Consider the following 20,543-nt stretch of genomic DNA (forward strand, 5'->3'; position numbering starts at 1 on the left):
CAGCTGAATTCTTGTGTGAGAAACCATTACTTCTTACCTACAAAAGTATTTGTGGAAATAACAGAAATTGTCTCTAACCTAATGTCTACTGGGTTGGTTTTTCTAAAATGTATTGCTAAAGGGAAAATTTTAAGTAAGAAAAGAAAGAAAATGATCAGGAATTAGAATTAGGGGACATTTCCTACATGGGTTTTCTTATGCTTGTTTGCTTCTTAGGTGTATTCTTAAGATGGATCATCACTGCCCTTGGTGCGTATGAAACACAGAAGAAATGACCCGGGGGTGGGGGGTGGGAAGGAGAGGATTTGGAATGATTTACCTCAGCATTCCTAAATTTTGAAGGTCAATTTAATTATTTGTAGATATCAAGACTGATCTAGTTTTGTTTATTTTTTCCTTTAAAAATATATTCTAATGTTATTAACCCAAATAATTGTATACTAAGAATTAACATTGAAATTCCAAGTTCCTTACAGAATTTATTTAAATACACTTCTGTAATTAAGACACTGCTCCGTGCTTCCCAAATGACCCATTTTCTAGTTATAATGACTTTAAGTTTTTTGATCTGTCCTATTTGTTATTATTATGGTAAAAAAAAAAACATTTAATTTACTGTCTTAGCCATTTTTAAGTGTACAGTTCAGCAGTGTTAACTATGTTCACATTGTTTTGCAACCAGCATCCAGAACGTTTTCATCTTGCAAAACTGAAACTCTGTACTCATTAAACCACTCCCCACTCCCCTCCCCCTAGTCCCTGGTAAACATCATTCTAGTTTTTGTTTCTGTGAGTTTGTCTTATTTTCACAGTGTAATTTTCTTTGTTCTTCTAGGGTGAATAACTGTGTGGGATTTTCTAATTACAAATTCTTCCTGCTATTTTTATTGTACTCTCTATTATATTGCCTTTTCGTGGCTGCAACAGTTTTACAGTACTTTATAAAATTTTGGACGGTAAGTCTTTTTTTCTATCTTAAAACATATACTTAAGACTTTTTAAGATGCTATTTCATAGAGAATTCCTTCAGTCTTTATTATAGGTAGACATACTTAATTTTACTAGTTAGAATTTATAATGGCTGAGAAGATAGATGGGGTTAAAATATACTTTCATATATACATGTTTGTAAATAAATGAATATTAAACAGAATATAGTGAGCTGCTTTTAGTAATCCAAACTGTTTCCAACCATACTATAAGGATGGGCTGTCAATTTTAGGGAAGTAATTACTTTTATTTGAGTTGAGGAGACTTCCTGCAGTTTTACAGTAATAAAGGTGAAATCCACAGCCCCAGACAACCACTAATCTGTTTCCTGTGTCTGTAAATATTCCTTTTTCTGTTGTGAGTTGCAAATGTTTTTCCATAATTTTGATTGATGTCTTGTAACCCTGTTTGCTTTTGTTTTTACTAAGTCAAAATTTTATGTTTTTAAAGCAATACTTTTAAATTATGATTTCTGGCTTTATTCTATTCACTGTAAATTTATACAAATACTTGCCCAGCTTTTCTTCTGGCATTTTTATTGTGTGGTTTTTTGGGTTTTTTTTTTTTTTTTCTCCCTCCATTTAAATCTGTGATTTTGAAGGTGGGAGTTATTGTGGTTAAAAGGTACTTTTGTATTTACTCTTCCTAAAAACCCTATGAAGGTATTTTAAAATGCAGGTTTTATTATTATTCAGGTATGGTGAAGCTGACAGATCAGGAGAAGATAACCATTGAAAAGACAGTTTGTTACAGTTTCCAGGGAGGGTTCATACCACACCATGCTGCACCGTGCAGGGCCAGCCAGGAAAGCACCAGGGTCACTCAGGAAGCAGAAGGCATAAGGGCTAGAGCCTTTGCTATGATGTCCATGGGATACAGGCTGGTTGTCTGGTGTGATGAGGTCAGGGTAGTATTGCCCCCTGGAGTGTGAGAGCCAGATAAAGGAGGTGTTTGGAGTATGGACTCTGGATTGATTAGTTTGTATATGAGAGACATCCTCCTTGCTATCTCTGTAAGAATTGGGTGGCCCTGAGAGAGGCACTGTCTCCCCAGTCAGCAAGACTCCAGATGCCAGAGCATTAAGAAAACCGAAACGGAGAAAATACAGTTAATGCAGAAGGAGCTGTTATTATTATTCCAGCTTTCAGAGTTGGAAACTGAGGTTAGAGAAGTTAGGTAACTACCCAAGGTCACATATTTAATTGTATAGGAAGCCAACATGTTAACTTAGATCCGTCTGTTCTAACATCCAGATACTTGACTCATCAAGCAGAATTAATTTTCCAGGAGATGTCTAATACACTTTAGAAGGATTTTCATTAAAACATCATTAGACTTTTAAAGTTTGGGTATTTAAAACCAGGGTATGCTAGCACTTGCAGTGCCTTTGTGCATATTAAAAAAGAGCACTTCAGTTCTGTGTGGTATCAGCTGAATGAATTTTAGCCTCTGTCATTCCCCTAGTTCAGCAGCTTTGTTCAGTTTACAACCTACTTCACTATGCCCACTGGTCCTATTTAAGTGACGATGAGGGAATTCCCTGGCTGGCCAGTGGTTACGACTCAGTGCTTTCACTGCCGTGGCCCAGAGTTCAATCCCTGGTCAGGGAACTAAGATCCTGCAAGCTGTATGGCACGGCCAAAAAATTTTAAAAAAATAATAAATGAAGATGTATCAGTGCCAGATGAATGAAGTCAAAATTATAGAATTTCACATTTCACATTTCTTTATCAGAAACTTCAGTGTTTGCATGTAATGATTTATTAATTAAAAAATAAGTATTTTAAAACTTTCTAAGATTCATCATGAATAAGGAAAGACTAATAAACTTGTCTACTTTTTTCTTCATTCTCCAACAATCACTATATGCCAGGCACGTATGTTCTAGGTACTTGGGGTATAAAGAGAGCAGACAGAGTTCTGTCTTTGTAGAACTTACTTTGAAAAAGGAGATACAAATAATAAACATGATAAATAACTAAATTATATTACATATTAGAAAGTAAAGGCTATGAAAAAAGGTAGAGCAGGGTAAGTGTGTGGGGGAGGTGGGTATGACAAGGACAGGTTACAGTACTAAGAGATCATTGTAGACCTCAGTAGGAAGATTAAATTTGAGCAAGACTTGAAGAAAGTTAGTGGACATCTGAGAGAAGAACATTTATGTGGGACTTCCCTGGTGGTCCAGTGGTTAAGACTGCGCTTCCAATGCTGGGGGTGTAGTTTTGATCCCTGGTCAGGGAACTAAAATCCCGCATGCCACATGGTGTGACCAAAAAAAAAAAAAAAAAAGAACATTTATGCGCCCAAAAAAGGAGCACTTAAATATATAAAGCAAATATTAACAGAAGTAAAGGGAGAATTGGACAGGAAGACAATAATAGTAAGGGACTTTAATACCCTACTTTCATCAATGGATGAATCATCTAGATAGAAACGAAATAAACATTGGACTTAAATGATACTTTAGTCCAATTGGACTTAATAGATTTATACAGAACACTTCATCCAAAAGCACCAGAATACACGTTTTTCTCAAGTGCGCATGGAACGTCCTACATGATAGGTTACATGTTTGGTCACAAAACAAGTCTTGTAAATTTAAGAATATTGAAATCATAGCAAACATCTTTCTAACCACAATGGTGTGAAACTAGAAATCAATTTCAAGAAAACAAAGCTGGAAAATTCACAAGTATGTTTAGATTAAACAACATGCAACTGAACAAGCAATCAGTGGGTCAAAGAAAGAATCAAAAAATATCTTGAGACAAATGAAAATGGAACTACAGCATAACAAAACTTATGGGATGCAGTGGGAGCAGTTCTAAGAGGAAAGTTCATAGAGATAAACCTGTGTTAAGAAGTAAAAAAGATCTCAAGCTAACTTTACACTTTAAGGAACTAGAAAAAGAAGAGAAAGCTCAAAGTTAGGGACTTTATCCTGGGGATCCAGTGGTTAAGACTTTGTGCTTCCACTGCAGGAGGCTTGGGTTCGATCCCTGGTTGGGGAACTAAGATCCCACATGATGTGTGGGGTGAGGAGCCCAAAAAAATGCCCCAAAAGGAAGGAATAAAGATCAGAGTGAAAATAAATGGAATAGAAACCAAAAAGATCATAGAAAAGATGAGTGATACTAAGAGCTGGTTTCTTGTAAAGAAACAAAATAGACAGGCCTTTACTTCGTCTCACCAAGAAAAAAAGAGAGGACTCAAAATCAGAAGTAAAAGAGGAGACATTACAGCTGATAAACACAAAGGATCAGAGAGACATCTGTGAACAATTATATGCCAGATAATGGACAACCTGGAAGAAGTGGATAAATTCCTAGAAACATACAGCTTACCAAGACTGAATCATGAGGAAACAGAAAATCTGAACAGACTGATTAATAGTAAGGAGATTGAATAAGTAATCAGAAACTTCCCAACAAATAAAAGTCCAGGACCAGGTGGCTTCAAAGGTCAAGAATTAACACCTATCCTTCTCAAACTTCCCAAAATTAGAAGAGGGAACACTTCCAGAGTCATTTTATGAGGTCAGTGTTATGCCAATACCAAAACCAGACAAGGTCACCACAAGAAAATTACAGGCCAATATCCCTGATGAACATAGATTTAAAAATCCTCAACAAAATATTAGACCAAATTCAACAACACATTAAAAGGACCACACACCATGATCAGGTGGGATTTATTCCGGGGATGCAAGGATGGTTCAGCATCTGCAAGTCAGTCAGTGTGATACACCACATTAACAAAATGAAGGATAAAAATTATATGATCATCTCAGTAGATAGAGAAAAAGCATTTGACAAAATTCAACATCCATTTATGATAAAAACTGTCAACAGAGTGGGTGTAGAGGGAATGTACCTCAGCTTAATAAAGGCCATATATTGGCAAACCTGCAGCTGACATCACATTGGAGGAAAGCTCTTCCTCTCGTATCAGGAACAAGACAAGGTTGCCCATTCTTGGCACTTCTCTTCAACATAGTATCAAAAGTCTTGGCCAGGGCAGCTAGGCAAGAAAAAGACATAAAATGCATCCAAATAGGAAAGGAAGAAGTAAAACTGGCTCTATTTGCAGGTGACATATTATATTAGAAAATCCTAAAGACTCCACAAAAACACTGTGAGAGCTAATAATTCAGTGAAGTTGCAGGTTACAAAATCAGTACACAAAAATCTTTTGCATCTCTGTATGCTAATAATGGAAAGAGAAATCATGATAACAGTCCCATTTACAGTTGCATCAAGAAGAATGAAATGCCTAGAAATAACTTTAACCAAGGAGACAAAAGATATGTACATTGGAAAATATGAGACACTAATGACAGCAATTGAAGAAGACACAAATAAATGGGAAAATAATCTGTGCTCATGGATTGAAAGAATTCATATTGTTTCAAATGTCCATACTACCCAAAGCTATCTACAGATTCAATGCAATCCCCATGAAAATTCCAATATCATTTTTTCACAGAAATAGAACAATCCTAAAATTTGTATAGAGCCACAAAAGAGCCCAAATAACCAAAACAGTCTTGAAAGAAAAAGAAAGCTAGAGGCATCTCGCTTCCTGATTCCAAAACTATATTACACATATGTAGTAATCAAAACAGTATGTTATTGACATAAAAACAGACACATAGATCAAAGGAGTAGAATAGGAGAGCCTAGAAATCAGCCCATGCACGTACAGTCAATTAATTCATGACAAGGAGCCAAGAACACACAGTGGAGAAAGGGCAGTCTCTTCAGTAAATGGTGTTGGGAAGCCTGGACAGCCACATTCAGAAGAGTGAAGCCGAACCTCAGTCCTACATCATAGGCAAAAATCCATTCCAAGTGGATTAAAGACTTGATACTAGACCTGAAATCATAAATTTCCTGGAGGAAAGTACTGCTGGTAAGCTTCTTGACATCAGTTGTGGCAGTGATTTTTTGGATTTGACACCAAACACAAAAGCAGAACTAAACAAGTGGGACCACATCAAACTAGACGCTTCTGCACAGAAAAGAAAATCATCAACAAAATGAAAAGGCAGCCCACTGAATGGAAGAAGATATTTGCAAATTATGTATCTGATAAGTAATATCCAAAATATATACAGAACTCCTACAACTTAATAGCAAAAACAAAACAAGAATTAGATTTTAAAAAGATCAGAAGATCTGAATAGACATTTTTCCAATGAAGACATAAAGATAGCCAACAGACGCATGAAAAGATGTTCAGTATCACTAATCATCAAGGAAATGCAAATCAAAACCACAGCAAGATATCCCTCACCTGTTAGAATGGCTATTATTAAAAAGACAAGAAATAACGAGTTTTGGCGAGGATGTGGAGAAAAGGGAACCCTTGTGTGTTGTTGGTGGGAATGTAAATTAGTGCAGCCACTGTGGAAAATCGTATGGCAAGTCCTCAAAAAATCAAAATTAGAACTACCATATTATCCAGAAATTCTACTCCTGGGAATATATCCAAAGGAAATGAAAACACTAACTCAGAAAGATATCTGCACCCCTATATTCATTGCAGCATTGTTTATAACCGCCAAGACATGAAGATACTTTAAATTTACATCGGTGGATGAATAACTTGTGGTATAAGTATGCAATGGAATATTATTCTGCCATAAAACAAGAAGGAAATTTGCCGTTTGTTGACAGCTCAGATGGACCTTGAGGGCATTATAATAAGTGAATAAAGTCAGACAGAAAGACAAATATGAAGTTATCTAACTTATATGTGGAATAAAAACAAAAAGTCATAGATACAAAGAACATTTTGGTGGTTGTCAGAGGTGTGGCGGGGATGGGTAAAGTGGGTGAAGGTGGCCAAAATAAGTCTGGGGATGTAACGTGCAATATGGTGACTGTAGTTAATAAATATATTTGAAAGTCTCTAAGAGTTAGATCCTAAAAGATCTCATCACAAGAAAAATATTTGTGTGACTGTGGTGTGGATGTTAACTAGACTTACCGTAATGATCATTTTGCAACGTAGGCAAGACATATATGGAATCGTTATGTTGAGCTCTTGAAACTAATGTAACATTATATGTCAATTATATCTCCATTTTCTTTTTGAGAGTGATCATGGTAGGCCTCAGCAAGAAGGTAGTAGTTGAGCAGAGACTTGATGGGCCTTAGTGGATTTCTGAGAGAAGGCCGTTTCAAACAGAGGAAACATCTAAGCTTTAGGGTAGAGGCCCAAAAGGAGGAGCGTTGTGCCAGCGGGCTGATGAGGCTGGAGTAGACGAGCAGAGAGGGAGACGAGTGGGACCCGGAGGGGCCCAGGGGTGAAGGGCCTTCGCGGGTGTTACAAGGATCGCGGAACGGGGAGCAGAGGGGTAACGCTGTCTGATTTACAAAGGTCCCTCTGGTCGCTGTGTGGAAACTAGGCTGGGGGGAGGTGACAGCACCTCTGGGAAGGCTGCTGTGGTACCGGTGAGGTGGGTGAGAAATTATTAGATCTAGTTCTTAGAAACTACTCATCAGAAGTTTTTTTTAAAAGCTCTTTGCTAAAAAAATTAATTTTATTCTTTCCTAGATATAAATTTCTGTTTTAAAAACTTTGTGGAAAGGTGTGTAAAGTGTACCCTAAATGTGCTTGGGGAGCAGCGTGTTCTTGTCTTTTGTGTGTTTTGAGAAAATGTCGATGACCTTTAGAGAGCCCGTCTTAGTGGTTCTTCCATGGTGAAAGGTTTATAACAATAGTGCACAGGATAATTGTGTATAAAAAGTGGTTTCTTAATACACTGTCTCTATTTGTACAAGCTTTGCCGCAGGAAATCTACAGAGAGTTGTCCAAAGGTAAAATACATCATTGCCATGACATTCTTGCCATCTTTTTTTGTGACGTTTATAGTGAATATGTTTAATACTTTATTTGCTTCACAAGATGGGGAGATGGAAGAATCACTTGATGTGTTTAAAAGGTATCGCGGTTACTCTGGAAGAGAAGAAGAAAAGATAGATGTCAGAATTACCTAATGCTAAAATCCTTCCTTAGCCTGTAAACAGTGTTTAAACCAAGCAGGAGCAGCTCGTGTTCTGTGAGGCTGTGGTTGGCCTGCGAGGCTGTATTGTGAGAGCGAATGCTTTTATAAAGGCTTCCTCCTTCTCCTCTTACTAGATACTAACTTCTTCTAGGTTAACACTTTGCTTCTACTGAAATGAATATAGCCATTAAAATGTTTTCATTCACTGATACCTTGTGGCAAATGTAGGAATGGAGTGAGGATTAAAAGCATAGGAGTGGAAGCAGCTGGAGGGCTGGCCTGTTTGCAGTGGTATTTGGGAGGTAGAGACTAGGGAAGTCCAAAAATAAACTTATCACAATTCGTTTCTGGTTACATAATTAAAACAAGCAAATATTTTAGCATAGATGGAGAAAACCCTCGTATATCCTGGATATTGGGGGGAAGCTTGAATATATGTATAAAGTAAAAGAAAAATGTTGGGTAAAAACGTCCATCTTTTTATTTGGTTTCTGAAAGTATTGCTAAAATTTAAGAGCGGCTTCTGAAGTGACTCATTCTGACATGTTATGTAAGCAAGTCCCTTTGATAATACCAGTTCTCTGCTTTGGGCAATGTTGCTTTTGGCTATATTATCTAATTTACTTCATTATGTCTCATATCTGGCAATTTTTTGGTGAATTCAACAATCTTTAGGAAGAACCAAAAAATAAGAGTGTAATTTAGAGGCTGACTAGTTCTCAAATGTAAGTCTCCTTTCTTCTTTCCTCAGAATGAACTCTCAGATACGCGCGCAAAATTCCACGTGCTTTTCCTTTTCTTTGTGTCGACGATGTTTTTCATCAGTGTGCTGTCACTCCTCAGCTACCACTGCTGGCTGGTTGGAAAGAACAGAACAACCATAGGTAACGCAGGTTAAAATCAATCATAATTGTTCAGGAAAATGGCCACAAGTGAACATGAAATCTAGAGAAGGACAAAAGATGATAAAGGTAATTCTGTATTAGAATTCACCTTGGATAGGAACAACGGCTATTTAATAAATGTAAATGTCCATAATTTTGAGAAGGTTGCGGAAGTGAGATTGACTTTTATATATTCTTTCAGTAGTGTGTTGTATATAAAAGTAGAGCTGACTATATTTTATAAATTTTAACAAAAGCTGTTTCCTTCATTTACACAATGTCTTTTCAAAAAGTCAATCTGTGAAAGATATAGAGTAGATTTACGTTATAAGGAGGTTCATTCTTACACTGCAAAAAAATTTTTAAATGCTAAATTATAGCTTATCATTTAGCTAAATCACACTTCTTTCCTTTTTCCCCCCACGATTGATTCCACAGTTTACTGGCACGTGTTTCCTGGCTGAAGCAAAGGAATAATGTGTTTGACGTAGTTCTTCATTTCCATGTTTGTGTCAGTTGACAGTGAAACTTCTGTGTTGTATCACTAATATTAGCACTTATGTCCCTTTTTTGCTCTCTTTTTAAAAAAATTTTGGGCCATGCTGCACAGCATGTGGGATCTTAGTTTCCCGACCAGGAATCAAACCCATGTCCCCTGCATGGGAAGTGCAGAGTCTTAACCACTGGACCGCCAGGGAAGTCCCATGCTCGTTTTTTAAAAATGAAAATATTAGGGAAGAATTCAGTAAGGCATTCAAATAATTGGACACGTACTTCTGAAACAGGTGGTGTGGCATTGCTCAGATCACACCATTGGCATGTTAGCAGCAATGCCAGCCATATCGGGAATGTTGAGGGATTGACTAACTTACCAAGGTACAGAATACGATTGCCACAGTGTTTCAAAGAAAGTTAAACACTCCCTGCTGTCTAAAGCCAGCGTCCTCCAGGAGAGTTGGAAGGGGACATATTTGAATATAGAAAGATGCTGATGTAGGTAGACTCTTAGCTACTTTTATATTTGGATACCTTGGCTCTGTTGTCTTGTGGAGTCGTGTGAAACACAATGGGCTTCCAGGGTGAGGGCTTCCAGCCCGCCTCTCCCAGCTCACTCTGCTCTCGCACTCTGCTCCACGTCCCACGCCTGCACCCCTTTTCCACGTGAATAAGCCTCTTTATGACGATTAATTTATCATCCTCACAGAATATTCCATCATCTCCTTTCCTTTACTCACAGGTGACAGAAGGCAGCCCACAGTCTAGCTCTTCAGGCCTCCCACAACAGCTGAACACTGAGAGACTTCACACAGAAAAGGAGATTTCTTCTTTTCAAAACTGATGACTCTGGTGGCCCTGTGTTCCCACCTGGCGCCCTTTGGTGGAGCTCAGTAGTGGCTGGCTGCCTCCCGTGGCCACGAGCATTCAGGTGGCCACGGTTCCCACCAGCCTGCCTCACTCTTTCCCGGCCCAGGCCCTGTAGGTGTCTGAGAGATGAGTGCTTCCTGGGAAACACATCGTTCTCTTAAAAAACAATCTTTTTCAAATGTTTTTGCCAGTGACTACAGTAAGAAATGCATCATTTTATATCACGACCTAGTGTAGGGACACATATTTATAAAATTATGTTACTAGAATAAGCATAGTTTTCACAAAACATCATTAGTATCTACTGTGTCCAGTGTCCTCGAATATTTTCTGTTCTAGTCGCTTAGAAAGAAATGCTGGTTTCAAACCACTGTGTTGATTTTCCAGCCTGTTGAGATGTTGAAACCCTGCCCCTAACACCCTGCCCCCCGGCACAGCTGCCCCGCACCCCCGTGCTGCCCAGCTCTCCATGGCTGCTTCCAGGTGTTGGCTCTTCTGTCCTTTGGGGCATCATTTCCACCTCCCTTGTAGCTGTCACCTCCCTACCTTGAATCATTTCTCGTGTTCCAGAGTTTCTGTTAGTACATTCAAACTGCTGCTGTCACTCCAGACAAGCTGGTTGGTCTCTTTGATCCTGATAGCCAACCATTCCTGTACCTGAACACTGAACCTTTAATCCCTTGAAACTGAAGAGGCCTCACATTTTCGCCTTGAAGTTTCCATTCTCTGACCACAGTCTATCTGCTCAGCTCTCCCTTCCCCTGTTCTAATAGACACCTTTTTGTAGGCTACTGAGTTCTCCATGTTCCAACACTTTTCTCCCATGTTTCTTTCCCTTCTGGTTTCATTTCTCACCCTTTCCCATTCTTGATCCTGTAAAATGACCTTAAGCTCCAGCAGCACTCTCCCGTTACACATGCCCTGAGGCACCTCTTCTCCCGTAGTTGCTCTGCCAGGCCCTGACCCAGGTTATGCCAGTGATGCATTCTTCTCCGAATGCACTAGGGCTGGAGAGAGCTGGTGAAGACCGTCTCGCTCCCATAGAGGTGGTCACAACTACAGACTCACTTAGGCCCTCAACTCTGTTTGGTAGTAATGTCACGTGTTTCTGGTCAGGTTTGCACCTTATTACCCACAATGGTTATTCCAGACTTGATCATTCTCCCTAACTTCCTTACCTATTTTGTGAATCCTTCATGGAAAAATTAGAAGTTGTCACAAGTAAATTCTTATTGTCCCACCTTTATAACCTCACACAAACATTTCTACTTTCAAACTCATCAGTGTCACCCTCTTTGTAACTTCAGGGGACATGTCTTTTCTGGTATCTATGGTTAATCTTTAGAACTTTTCGAAAGACCATCCTATTTCTTCTGGAATTTTATTCCATCAGTTTTACTTTACTTTTCTATATGATCAACCTTTCCCAATCACTGTCTCCCTGGCTCCTCCTTATCCTTAACTTATAAAACATCCTGGAATGCGTCCTGTTTTTAATGGAGATCCTAGTCTCTGGTCACCACCGGCTTGCTCACTTGTCACTCGTAGTTCATGGTCACGCTCGGGTGTCACCACCTGCATGTTTCACCTTCCTCGGCCACCACCCCCAACACTCGCATGACATTGTAATTTTGATAGACTTTGTTAGACTGGGTTCTTTGGTCAGAATTTCATCTAATTTACCTTGGGATCCCAAAACCTGGTGCTGTGCCATGAGGCGCACAGTAGGAAGTTCATAAGTAATGAGTGAAGTTGCAAGAGAGAGAAAATCTTTAATTAAAAAAAGGCAAAGCATGTTGAACATACTGAAGTAGATTTTCTGTAATATCACATAATTATTTTGACATTTTCATTTTATAAGGGTGATGAAATTTTCAAGAGGTTATATTTTTCCCCAAAAAAGTTTTTCTTTTTTTAATTTTTTGAAAATTAAATATTTGATTGTGCCAGGTCTTAGTTGTGGCTCGTGGGCTCCTTCCTTAGTTGTGGCATGCAAACTTTTAGTTGTGGCATGCATGTGGGATCTAGTTCCCTGGCCAGGGATCAAACCCAGGCCCCCTGCATTGGGAGCGCACTGTCTTAACTACTGCACCACCAGGGAAGTCCCCCAAAAGAAGTTTAAAAAGAGAAAAGAAAAAAACGGATATTTTCCATCCCTCCTAGATTAACTCTTCTTTTTTTTAATGTATATCTGTAACAGAATCATTCCGCGCACCCACATTCTCATATGGACCTGATGGAAATGGTTTCTCGCTTGGATGCAGTAAAAATTGGAGACAAGTCTTTGGTGATGAAAAGAAATATTGGCTACTACCAATATTTTCAAGGTAGTTTATAAAATGCATGTCTCAAAAATTATGGAATCTGTGATAGTCTCTGTCTCTCGGGTTAAAAGATTCAGAGAATACAGTATATTATGACATTAAGAGCCTTAAGAATGACAGCTCAGAATATCTTGATTATGTAAAGTATTTTTTCATGTTTTTTTATAAGGGTGAAGGAGAGTTTGGTCATATATTTAAATGAGAATTAGGGAAAAGAGATGATACATAGAAAATAAGAATCACTCCTTCAAAATGAGAGTAAGTTTTTGAAGTAAAGAATCATAAGAATTTATATTTATTAGCCATATCGTCAAAGATTTCCAGTACAGGTAATATATTCTGTTATGTCTTAAATCAAAGAAGACCCAACACACAATGCAGTTTTTACCTCAAGTTTAAATGAGAATATATGCTCAAGATGATTCATAATTTCCTTTTCTCCCCAATTCTCAGCCATCCTAGGCCATCTACATACCAAAAGTCATTACAGAACAGGAAAAAATATTTGAAATTCAAATACCATATTTGTGTTGTGGGTTTTTTCCCTTTTTTCCCCTTAATTAACTGTATTGCTTATTATTGTCTGAAAATGACATATTTGCCTTTTTTTGGAGGGGGGGGGGCATGCCACAACATATGGTAGCTCCCTGACCAGAGGTTGAACCCAGGCCCCAGCAGTGAAAGTGTGGGGTCCTAACCACTGGATCACCAGGGAATTCCCAATTGCCTTCATTTTTGAAAGACATTTTTGCTTGGTATAGATTTGTAGATGTTGCTTGCATTTTTCTGATGAAAAGTTTGTGGATATTATCTTTTTTACTATTTGTGTAATATGACTTTTTTCTCTGGCTGCTTTTAAGATTTTATCACTGGTTTCTTGCAATTTGATTATGGTGTGCCTGGTGTGGTCTTCTTGATTCTAGTGCTTAGGATTGTTGAGCTTTTTGGATCTGTAATTTTTAAATTTTCATCAAATTTGAAAAATACTTTTAACCACTATTTCTTCAAGTGTTTCTTCTGCCGCCCCTCCTCTCATCACTGCAGGGCCTCTGCCTGCATGTCTGTGGCTCCGCTGGAGGCTCTGCTGTGGCTCGCTGGTGGGCTGCCCACTTCTTGTTCAGTCTTTCTCCTGTGTTTCATCTTCAAGCGCACCAGTCTCTTCTGTGCCCTTTATCTATTGTCTCTTATATTCAGGTTTTTGCACTCTGACTGGTTGGAACATAGAGTATTATTTTTTAAGGTTATTTTCTCTAAACAGAAATTTCAATGATGGCAGTTGTTTTTTTGTTTTTCGTTTTCTTTTCCCTTCTTAAAAGATGTTGTTCCATGATCATCTGGCTCGTGGTGTTTGTGTGAGTAAATCAGCCCCTGTGTTATCTTTATTCCGCTGTTTGTACAGGCACGCCTCACGATATTGTGGGTGTGGCTCCAGACCAGCAATAAAGCAAATGTCACAATAAAGTGAGTCACAGGGATTTTTTGATTTCCCGGTGCAGACACACTAACCACAGACTCTTAAGTGTTCGATAGCATTATGTCTAAAAAACAATGTACATACCTTGATTTAAAAATACTTTCTTGCTAAAAGCTGCTGATCATTATCTGAACCTTCAGCAAGTTATAATGTTTTTGCTGGTGGAGGGTTTGAAATATTGTGAGAATTGCCAAAATGTAAACACAGAGACTCAAAGTGTGCAAATACGGTTGGAAAAATGGCACTGATAGATTTGTGCAAAGTAGGGTTGCCTCAGACCTTTAACTTATAAAAATCACAGTATCCACAATGCACAGTAAAACGCAACACAGGAAGACGAGGCATGCTTGTAAATTACTGTGTCTTTTCCCCTCTGGCTGCTTTTTTCTTTTTTTTTTTTACAATAAACTGTATACATTTAGAGTGTACAATTTGGTATCCCAATCTCCCAATTCATTCCCCCCTCAACCCTCCCCACTCCCTCTGGCTGCTTTTAAGATTTTTACCTTTATCGCTGGTTTTGAGTTAGGTGATGATATTCCTTTGTATGGTTTTCCTTGTGTTAATCCTCTTTGGAGTTCATTAGGCTTCTTGGGACTATGAATTTACAGTTTTCATCAAATCTGAATAATTTTGAAATAATTTTCAGTTGTTTTTTCTGCCTGCTTCCCTCTTCCTGTTCCCTTGACCCCCCCCCCCCAAGCTTTTCAGGTTCTCTTAAATATATGTCGTGACCCAGCAGTCATTGCTGTTGTCCCTCTCTTCTCCCCTTCCATCTTTTGTGTCTCTTTGCTTCAAGTTGGATAGTTTCTATTGTTACATCTGTAAGTTCACTGATATTTTCTTCTGTAGTGTCTACTGTTAAGCTCATCCAGTGAATTTTTTATTTCAGATCTATTTTTCAGCTCCAGAAGTTCAATTGATTCTTCTTTCATATCTTACATTTCTCTTTTCTTTATATCCACTTCTTTCTGTTAATTCATGGATATATTTATAATCAGTATTTATGTATTTATTTGGCTGCATCAAGTCTTCATGGCGGCATGCAGGTGTCTCTCTAGTGGTGGCGCAAGGACTCCAGACCACACAGGCTCAGTAGTTATGGTACTCAGGCTTAGTTTCCCCGAGACACGTGGGATCTTAGTTTCCCAACCAGGGTTCAAACCCGCGTCCCCTGCATTGGAAGGCAGATTCTTAATCACTGGACCACCAGGGAAGTCCCTGTAATCACTATTTTAAAGTCTTTGTTTCAAGTGTTCATGGTCATTCCTAAATCTTTTCTACTGACTTTTTTTTTCCTCTTAGCTGTGATCACATTTCCCTGCTAGTAATTTTTGATTGGATGGTGGACATTTTGAATTCAGAGTATTCAGAATTTGTCTCCCTTTAAAGAATGTCGGATTTTTGTTTTGGCAGACAGTTAAGTTACTTATGTTTCAGCTTAGTCCTCCTGATGCTTGTTTTAACCTTTGTTAGGTTGGGTGTAAAGTAGCATTTTCTCTAGGGCAAGTTTAATCCTACAGCAAAGGTGAGAGCCTGCTGCGGTCGCCCCCAAATCCACCTGTCCAGTGAGATCGCTCTACTCTGGCCGGTCGAATGTGAACGGCTTTTAGTGCTGTGCGAGCTCTGAGCTTTTCAGCTTACACTCCCCAGTTGTTCTTTTCCTGGATTCACATGTGTGGCTTAGTCTTCATCAGAAGACTCAAGTAAAACCCTGTGCAGATTTCTGTGGTCCTTTCTCTGCACGTCTCCCTCTTCCTCACCTCTGTCTGAAAGAGTCAAGCCTCCTCAGCTTCTCAAAACTCCTGTCTCTGTCACCTCAATTCAGTGAGACCACCTTGCTCTGCTCGGCCGCTCCTGGTACTCATGTCTGGCAGAAGCTGCAGCTCCTTGGTTGGTTTCTCTTCTTTCAGACACCACAGTTCTGTGCTGCCTGTTTTGAAAACAGTTGTTGCATATACTGTTCGACAGGTGGTCAGATGTACTGGTTAATCCATTGTGGCTGGAAGTGGAATTCCCTGCTGTACGCAGTTTTGATGTTTTTAGAATGTGGAAGTGAGGCGTGGCTGTACTTTTTTTAGGTTGTGAACTTCTTGAAGGCAGAGATTTTCTTTTCTTTCCATTCAGTGGTATGCCCCTAGCACTTAAAATGGTACTCGGGACATCCAGTAAATATTTGTTTAATGAACGTTGTTGCATGAATAAACATGCAGAACTTACATCTTGAATTTCAGTGTGAGTGTTTATGTGTCTTAAATGATTGTGATAGGCAGGCCGGTTACCCAGATATTTGAGTATGTATGTTTAAGGTATCATAACTTTAATAGACGTGACAATTTCAATAGTCATGGAAGATATTGTTTTTAACTATATGTGAATTATGAAAGAAAAAGACTTACTTCCTCAATGGAGTCTAATAATCCTCTGAATTAGAAATCTTAGAAAATATTCTCTGAAATGACAAATTATGATAATTTCTTTATACCAGGCCTCTGAAAAATAGGTGTTAAATTTGACCACTTTTGATTTAACTTAACATGATTAAATTGTTGCTGATATTTTTCCTTATGCAGTCAGGGTGATGGCTGCAGTTTTCCGACTCGCCTTGTGGGGACGGATCCAGAACAAGCTTCTGTTTCAAACCAAAGTGAAAGTACCAGAAGGTGTGCTTCTTGTCATTAAGGTTTCAGAATTCATTATAAAGCAGACTGTGTGTGTGTGTGTGTGTGTAATGCACAGATAAATTTAATGTAGCAAGCCTGCATAGATAGGGAAAGAAATTTTGTTCAGTTTTTGAACTGAAGGTTAATATGTGCATATAGCTGAGATGCTTAGCATAACTGTATCTTTTATCATTCACACCAGAACACTTTTGAGAGTAAGGAAGTGAATGCTTGCTGTTAGTCGTTGAAGCAGGACAGTCTCGTGTCACTGGAAGTGTCTGGCAGAGTAGGAAGCACGGCTACCCTGCCTGTGCTGCGTCTTCCTAGAAGAGAAGACTCAGGATTTGATTATGTTGGTTTATATCAGTTATTTTTTTGAAGAAGTTAGTCCTTGTACTGTTCACCATTTTATTTTGATGAACAGATTTTAACTGCAGAGTGAAAATAATATTAATGAGGATTCCAAAATACAAATACAAATTTTTTTCTTATTCATCTTAGAGGATATTTTCTCAGAGTTTGTATGGCAAGCACACTGACTCATAAATTCAGAGAAATAGTTCATTTTAAATGACATTTTAAAGAAGATAGAGATACTTCTGTCAAAATGCAACACTTGAAACTTTACTCCAGAAATAAATTGTGGGGGAGGAAGGATTATAAATTCCAACTTAGCAGATTGATTTTGGAAGAACATAGGCCTTAGAACCTAGAACCTAAGGCCTTAGGACCTCAGAGCTCTAACGTTTATTGTGGGTCTGAACAAGTTATTTAAACTGTCTGAGCCTCAGCAGCCAGATCTATAAAAGGAGGGTTCATACCACATTTGGGGGTTATTGTGAAGACTGTGGGAATGTGTAGAAGGCACCTAGCACGGTGTCTGCCCATAGTAGGTCCCCAACAAAATTAGTTCCCTTTTCCTCCTTCTTTTGTTCCTACATTCCCTCCCTCCCTGGATCTCTTAGCTAGAAAAATAAGTCTACGCTAAATCACTAAATCATTTTTTCCCCTTAGATCTATACTGCAGAGGTAGAAAGCAGAAAACTTGGGAAATGACAGGTAATTTTTTTGTCCTGGCCACAGATTTAGATCCTCACCTGTCCTTGTGCTACTTATGGCTCTTGATTAACATGTTAAAAATGTTTCAGATTGGCCTCTGAAGCTGTTTTTCTTTTGTCTAACTTTTCATCGGCAGTGCTGAGTACAGATTCTTGGATCTAGAGAGGCATTTAATGGGGGGTTGGGCATATTTTTCTTTTGAAGACAGAGTTTTTTCAGAGTGCTGAGATCTCATGAGTTGCCTTTACATATTTAGGAGAAGGAATACTAATTTGCTGCTTATTAATTATCGTTAATTGTGCATTAAACTCTTTACTGAATTCTTTGCTCCTCTTTCAGTATTGGCTCAAATCAACCCTTTCCTATCAAACCGCTTAGTGAATCAAAAAACCGCTTGTTGGACAGTGAGTCTCAGTGGCTAGAGAATGGATCTGAAGAAGGCGTTGTCAGATCAGGTAATGCTTCTCTTCTGAAAACATTGCTTAATCTGGTGAAAATGAAAATCACCAGATTTAATAAATGTGGAAAAATTGAAATGCATTATGTGATATTTTAAAATACTAAAGTATTTGAAAGTATTTAATAAAATATCTTATATGTGGGCTGTTAGTGTTTACTGGTAGCTTTCACGGGGGCGAAGGTTGAGTGAGGAGGCGTAGTGGCTGCTGCTGTTTTTTCTGTTCACAATTTCTTTTTCCTTGTTGCTACCCAGCCATGTATCTTGTCACCTCAGATGTAGAAGGTTCTTTTGGTATAATATTCTGGATAATGCTTAAACGAGGTTATTCTTTAGGGTCATAGCTTTTGCTTATTTGAAGATAATTTTGAAATGCCTTGTACTCTTTAGCTGTCTTAGTATAATATAAAAAGAGTGCACTGAATGTATTTTAACCTTTACATGATGACTCTTAATCATTTAATGAATTATGGATACATTATAGCACAGTTGATAAGATAGAAGTGGGCTTTTGAATCAGGCCTGGGTTTATAATACAGTCTGACTACTTAATAGCATTATAGCCTAAAACATGTCTGTGGTTCTTACTAATACTAGTAGTAACATTCTTTTTGCACTATAGGACAATGGTTTGGACGTTCAGATCAATTTGTTCCAACTCTAGGAAATGCCCTAAGACTTGAGGCCTTGCTGTCACAATTTCTGATTTGTTGCTGTGGTCCTTCTGGCTTTCAGCAGCATTTACAGTCAAAGTAGCTTCATTAAGACCTTCATTTAGGCCTTTAGACCCTCCGCATAAAATCAAGGGAAAAATCCTTTTTGTGGACGTGGAATTATTGCTGCTAAACATCTTGAGAGGCAGTGGACGTTTTTACAAAGATAAGCATAAAAACAGATTTTCAGATTTTAGCACTGCTTTCCTTTCTTCTGGGTTCTAACAGAAGAGAAATGGTTAGCACCAGAACGTATTTAGTGCTCACATAAGACTTGCTTTTACTGTAATCATCAATTTTACCATTTAGCCAGAAACTTAATACTTCTTTTTTTGTCATGTCATATACAATTATGTGCTTACAGGGACAAATAACCATGTAACAGTGGCAATAGAAAATTGAGTACCACTTGTTCATACTAACCAATTGAATAAGAGCAAGGTAAGACAGCAGAAAGGTAATTTCTCCAAAAATCGCATTTATTTGCATGTCAGCATCTCAGAACAATTTGCAGTTCAGGCTTTTTTACTCTTCCATGATGTCAGCAAAATCAGATCATCCAGGAGAGATTGGAAGGTAGCATCTGCCTGACTCCTGTTTTACTCACCATTCCTAGCACGACCTTACTGGATATTTATTGGTAGATTAATGAAGAAACTAATAAAAATTGCTTAGGATTGGTATATGGACAACCAGCCTTTTCAGTAAACGGTACCTTATTCATTAGTTTAAGAAAAAAAGGTGACTTCTGCCCACTACTGAAGAAATTTGATTCAGAGAAGTGTGCCTAAGATTAAAGACTGAAAAAATGACTTGAGGTTCGTTGATATTTACTTGGTAAAAGATATAGCAAAAGAGCAATTTTCTGTAGCCAAGTCACTGGATCAGCGATGCTTTGTTTGCCCAGAGACAGTAGCCAGAGGAAGTCAATTTAAGTAGGAATAGAAGCCCTTCCCTATGGACCAGTAGAAGCAGTGAGGGCAGTGCTAATGCGGACCCTGAACCGCAGGGATGTAGTGAACTCTCTCCTGATGCTTAAAAACAGAAGACAGCTGTGCACCTTTAAGTCAGAAGCTAAGCCCACTGGCTCAATAACATCATGCACTGCTGTTAGATTTTTGAAAACCTGCATGTAGTGTTTATTGGTTACCTATTGCTACCTAACAAATTACCACGCACTTGGCCACTTAAGACAACACACCTTTACTGCCTCAGTTGCCCTCTTCTCATCTGTCGTCTCCTCTAGGGGGCATCTGCTTCCTTGCTTGGTGTTTGTCATCAGCGTTCAGTTCCTTTCAAGGACCTGGAGCCCATGTCCAAGTCACAGCCAGAGCCTAAGACCAGAGAGCATCAGAACCAGCCCCCAGTGGGGCTCCCTAGCCCCAGGCAGAGGGCAGCAGGAGCCGCAGGTGGTGATCACGTGTTGTTGGCAGCCCCATGGAGAGCTGGTCCTAAGACAGGGCTCCCACGTCTTGGCTCTGGCGTCTTCCCCGTGGAGGCTGAATAATGGCTGGTGCTCATGGTGGTTGAGAACCCTCGCTGAAGTTGCCATGAACATCTGATAGCAGTCTCCTCAGACTGCGGCCAAGTTAACAGTGA

The 20,543-nt window shown here is 38.8% G+C and overlaps 1 protein-coding gene across 8 annotated transcripts in view; it reads left to right on the forward strand.

Moving 5' to 3' along the window:
- ZDHHC20 (zinc finger DHHC-type palmitoyltransferase 20) overlaps positions 1-20,543 on the forward strand; it is a 68,309-nt gene that overhangs the window by 43,959 nt on the left and 3,807 nt on the right. For 4 of the 8 annotated variants that reach the window (XM_057706986.1, XM_057706989.1, XM_057706993.1 and 1 more), the window contains 7 exons: positions 217-249; positions 836-956; positions 8,757-8,889; positions 12,455-12,581; positions 16,626-16,715; positions 18,114-18,229; positions 19,309-19,385. In XM_057706986.1, the coding sequence (XP_057562969.1) occupies positions 217-249; positions 836-956; positions 8,757-8,889; positions 12,455-12,581; positions 16,626-16,715; positions 18,114-18,229; positions 19,309-19,346 (658 nt within the window). In that variant the 3' untranslated portion in view covers positions 19,347-19,385. Of the gene's footprint in view, positions 1-216; positions 250-835; positions 957-8,756; positions 8,890-12,454; positions 12,582-12,747; positions 13,911-16,625; positions 16,716-17,729; positions 17,775-18,113; positions 18,230-19,308; positions 19,386-20,543 lie in introns of those variants that run through there. The other 4 variants (XR_009048938.1, XM_057706988.1, XM_057706987.1 and 1 more) reach the window with 4 other exon arrangements.

Source organism: Hippopotamus amphibius, chromosome 14, assembly GCF_030028045.1.
Source record: "Hippopotamus amphibius kiboko isolate mHipAmp2 chromosome 14, mHipAmp2.hap2, whole genome shotgun sequence".
NCBI classification, from domain to species: Eukaryota; Metazoa; Chordata; class Mammalia; order Artiodactyla; family Hippopotamidae; genus Hippopotamus; species Hippopotamus amphibius.